At 47.9% G+C, this 4,286-nt stretch overlaps 1 protein-coding gene and 1 long non-coding RNA gene across 3 annotated transcripts in view; one reads left to right on the top strand and one right to left on the bottom strand.

The window, feature by feature from the left end:
• The window catches only part of LOC101989262, a 4,760-nt gene extending 3,422 nt beyond the window's left edge, over nt 1–1,338 (bottom strand). Inside the window, exon 1 of the long non-coding RNA XR_001228961.1 lies at nt 1,263–1,338. This is a non-coding gene — a long non-coding RNA (uncharacterized LOC101989262). The remainder of the gene's footprint in view (nt 1–1,262) is intronic.
• A 4-nt stretch (nt 1,339–1,342) lies between these two features.
• Nucleotides 1,343–4,273, top strand: Rpl26 (ribosomal protein L26). Of its 2 annotated transcripts, none has more exons than XM_005349815.3 (4): nt 1,343–1,414; nt 1,886–2,058; nt 3,111–3,251; nt 4,104–4,273. In XM_005349815.3, the coding sequence occupies exons 2-4, from the start codon at nt 1,891–1,893 to the stop codon at nt 4,230–4,232; spliced, it is 438 nt and encodes a 145-aa protein (XP_005349872.1). In that variant the 5' UTR covers nt 1,343–1,414; nt 1,886–1,890; the 3' UTR covers nt 4,233–4,273. The 2 variants fall into 2 exon arrangements, with proteins under 2 accessions (XP_005349872.1, XP_026635895.1); XM_026780094.1 differs by having other exon boundaries at nt 1,411–1,649.
• The last annotated feature ends 13 nt before the right edge of the window (nt 4,274–4,286 follow it).

Raw genomic sequence — 4,286 nt, 5'->3', positions numbered from 1 at the left:
ATTTATTTATTTATTTATTTATTTATTTTGTTTTTGAGAACAGGATTTCTCAGTATAGCCCTGGCTGTCCTGGGACTCACTCTGTAGACCAGGCTGGCTTTGAATTTACTGAGATCTGCTTGCCTCTGGGATTAACTGCTAGGGATTTTGTTCAGTTTATATTTTTTTCTTTTCTTTTCTTCCTTTCTCTCCTTTTTTCTTTCTTTCTGAGACAGGGTCTCCCGTGTAGCCCTTACTATACTGAAATTCACTTTGAAGACCAGGGTGGCCTCAAACTCAGAGATCTGCCTGCCTCTGTCCATTGAGTGCTGGGATTAAAGGTGTGTGCGTACCATCACGCTCAGCTTCCAATTTTTCAATTACATATAAAATTGGGGCTCCTTCCTTTACAGAATATTTAATAGCACAACTATTTTAAAATCATGAAAATACATGACTCAACTTTGAACCCTCAAAGGTGTGGTTTCTCTCTCTTCAACTTGACGTAAGGTTCCTACAAACGGAGCCATATAGCTTCCAGGAGGCCTAGAGAGACAGCCTCATGGGTTCTGCTGTAAGTCCTAGGTCCTGTGTGTCCTCCCATTGCTCTATGGCTCAGTTACCGCATCTGTATACGGAGGACAATACACCCGCATCAGCATAAAGTCCTTAGTAATGTAAAGGGCGTGGAAGAGTGTGCCTAAAATTCAGTAAGCTCCCGTGTCTTACGAAATATGTGTCTCCTGTCAGGATGACACCTATATTATTCATTCAACAGAAACCGATGAATCCATTTGCAGGGAAGCGGACCCCCTTGCCCGGCCTCCATCAACTCTGGAACTGGGAGCTGGCGGAAGTGTTTGGTAGTTGTAGTTTTAAAGTACACTAGTCTGCACTGACAGTCCTCCCCGTGTCTGTTTCCTTAAGCGTGAGCTGAACCTCGGCATCAGCAGCGAACCATCCAGATGGGGGCAGATCGCAATCTCGGAGAAAGACCCAGGGCAGTCATAACCTACCCAGCTACGGGGACGGCCGGCTGGAGCTAATTATAAGGACGACCTCCCGTCACCTAGGTAACCGGTTGGCCAAGGTCCCAGAGCCATTTGGCGGCAAAATAGGACTTGCGCTTTCCCGATTAGGGGGACTCCCGGCGCCCAAGAGTGGGAGACTGGGGTCGTTCGGGGCCACTGCCTTCCGCGGAGCCTCGAGCCTCGCACCCACCCCTCCAAGGAAGGACACCGGACCCCTCGCAGTTCCCCTCCCAGCCGCTGAGTGGCACTGACCCGCCATTCCTAACTTCCTCTTCTCGCTCTTCTCGTTCTCTTCTCCTCTCCCTTCTCGTTCCGAGACTCTCGCGGGATCTCTCGGCAACTTACAGAACCGGAAGTCGCGTATAGACCTCTTTCCTCTTGCGGCCATCGCTGGATCGCAGCCGGTGAGTGTTAGGCGGGTTGTGGCGGGCAATCCGCAGCCATCCGTGCCTAGGCCGCGAGGCTCTCTGTCCCGGGGCCCCGAGACTGTCCTGCTGGCCCGACATTATCCAGGGCCATTGCGGGATGGGGGGCAGTGGCGATCCCGTTGATTAAATAGTCCGAAAGTAACGCTCGTTAGACCCCCGGCCAGTTGGAGGGGTTCGGCAATGCGAGGGCCGCCCTAGTTTGCAGGCTCAGGTGGGGAGCCCCGGTGTTGGCTTTGGAGGGGCAAAATACAGTCACGCTCGAGTCCGTAAATGTGAGGGTAAAAAGTCTTGTAAAGCCAAAGCCAGCTTGGAGATGGCGAGGTCCGAACGTGGCGTCTTCAGTGGGTGTTCTGTGCTTTCGAGATGGAATTGCTGCTGTTTGGGAACCGGTTGAGACTTGAGGCATTAGTGGATCGTTGGGGTCATTTTTTATTTATTTTTTTAAAGCCAAAATGAAGTTCAATCCATTTGTGACTTCTGACCGGAGCAAGAACCGCAAACGACATTTCAATGCACCTTCTCACATTCGGAGGAAGATCATGTCTTCCCCCCTTTCCAAAGAGCTGAGACAGAAGTACAATGTTCGCTCAATGCCCATTCGAAAGGATGACGAAGTTCAGGTAAGCATCCCTCCCTGATGAACTTTAATGGGGCTTTACAGTTACTGATGGGGGGGGGTGTATTCCATAATCCTCCTTACTAGCCCTCCACTGTCTCTTCAGCGCCCAAATAGAAGGCTACAAGAATAATTCTCCAGTAGATTCACTGTCTTTCATTTCATCGTACCTGTACTCGATGTTTGGAAGAGTTGCTTTGCTTCACTGAAAGAACTAAAAGGCAGTGTGGTTTTTTTTTTTTTTTTGGGTCCCCACCTCAACTCTTATTGGGACTGTTCTGCCCACTAATGTCCTAATCTGTGTGGGAGGGTCTATTGGTTCTCTGTAAATGGAAAGTTCAGGTTGGGTGAAATTTTCTATGGGTATCATTTACAACCAGTGATTGGTAAATCTGTCAGTCCCTAAAACACGCTTTTTGGTTTTGGTTTTTTGAGAAAGGGTTTCTCTGTGACTTGGGAGCCTTCCTAAAATCGGGCTGCCTCAAAAAGGAAAAATGAGGACCTGCTAAAAGTGAGCAGTGCAGGCTGGGTGGTGGTTGGCCTTTAATTCCAGCACTCGGTAGTCAGAGGCAGGTAGATCTCTGAGTTCAAGGCCAGCCTGGTCTACAAGAACTACTTCCAGGACAGACTCCAAACCTGTAGAGAAACCCTGTCTCAAAAAAAGAAAAAAAACAAAATGGGTGAACAGTGCAGCTAGGCTTGGAGGGGCACAGCTTTAACCCCAGCACCTAGGAGGCAGAGTCAGGCAGATCTTTGTGAGTTTGAGGCCAGCCTGCTCTACAGAATGAGCTCCAAGACAGTTAGGTCTATTACAAAGAGAAACTATCTCAAAAGGGGCCAGGCAGCAGTGGTGCATGCCTTTAATCCCAGCATTTGGGAGGCAGAGAAAGGTGGGTCTTTGTGGATTAAAGGCCAGCTTGGTCTACAGAGGGAGTTTCAGAACAGGCAACAAAAAGCAATGCGGGGAAAGGGGTGAGGAAATGGTTCATATGTTCTAGTTTATGCTGTTAAACCCGTGCCCTTTATCTATCGTGTGTTTTTTTAATTTACATTCAGGTTGTCCGGGGACACTACAAAGGCCAGCAGATTGGCAAAGTGGTCCAAGTATACAGGAAGAAATACGTCATCTACATTGAACGGGTGCAGCGGGAAAAGGCTAATGGCACAACTGTCCATGTGGGCATCCACCCCAGCAAGGTGGGTACTGGGGGGAAATGGCAGCACTTAGGATTTGTTTATGAGGCTCCCTAGGAGTGGGCCCTGCCTTTTTAGTTTGGAATCACTGAGACCATCTGAGGTCAGTGTTCTTACAGTGAGCGATGGGGTGAGTATGACATGGGTAAAGCTTCAGCGTGGTCAGTAGAACTGAGCCACTACTGTTGGAAAGCAACCTAAAGCTGAGGTGGTAATCCCACAAACGGGTAATTTCTAAACCAGAATAGAGTAGATATTGTCCTAGACTTTCATGTCAGTTATCCCAAATTTGTAATTGGGTTGTCAATAGGTAATATACACAATGACCACTTAATGCTGAGTTTTGGGGCTTATGTGTTAGTGCTAAAGATGTAATTTTCAAACGAGTGACACCACATTCTCCCTTCCCCACCACGTAGTGCAGTGCGTTGCAGTATTGTGACACACCACCTTTTTCTTATGTGTTTTGCTCCTGTGTATGTCTCTGTCACTTGTATGTCCATGGAGATCAAAGACACATGGTCTTGGTGAGGTGTCTCTTAATAGCAAGAACATTCTTATTTGTAACATACTCCATTTTTTACCTCCCATCAGCTCAGTTTTCAAAGTTACAAATGCAGTGTCCAGTTCTTGGTCTTTTTGTCCCTCGTGTCCACCCTGTGATGGAGTTGGCTTTGGCTTCTCTCCCGTCTTAGACTGGATGTGTACGCTGGTAGTTCCAGCCATTTGCCTCAGCTCTGTAATGATGATTTGTAGGACTTTGCACCACTCTGGGTATAGGGGATGGAAATGAAGTGTAACCTTTAGTTGGGCTCCGGTGGTTGCTTAAAGTCTGAGGCTGTTTGTTTTCTGCAGGTGGTGATCACCAGGCTAAAGCTGGACAAAGACCGAAAGAAGATCCTGGAAAGGAAAGCCAAGTCTCGACAAGTAAGAAAAGAGAAGGGCAAATACAAGGAAGAAACGATTGAGAAGATGCAGGAGTAGGGGCGTCTCATACAGTTTTCATTAAAGACTGCTTGAGTAGTCCTGTCTTGTGTG

Source organism: Microtus ochrogaster, chromosome 7, assembly GCF_000317375.1.
Source record: "Microtus ochrogaster isolate Prairie Vole_2 chromosome 7, MicOch1.0, whole genome shotgun sequence".
NCBI lineage: Eukaryota > Metazoa > Chordata > Mammalia > Rodentia > Cricetidae > Microtus > Microtus ochrogaster.
This window is presented reverse-complemented; position numbering and strand designations above follow the sequence as displayed.

Excerpts from the sequence above, each read along its gene's own strand:
- Rpl26 (XM_005349815.3), top strand. The coding sequence starts at position 1,891 with ATGAAGTTCAATCCATTTGTGACTTCTGACCGGAGCAAGAACCGCAAA. Across the intron at positions 2,059-3,110 it reads GAAAGGATGACGAAGTTCAG|GTTGTCCGGGGACACTACAA; the intron begins GTAAGCATCCCT and ends ATTTACATTCAG. Across the intron at positions 3,252-4,103 it reads TGGGCATCCACCCCAGCAAG|GTGGTGATCACCAGGCTAAA; the intron begins GTGGGTACTGGG and ends TGTTTTCTGCAG.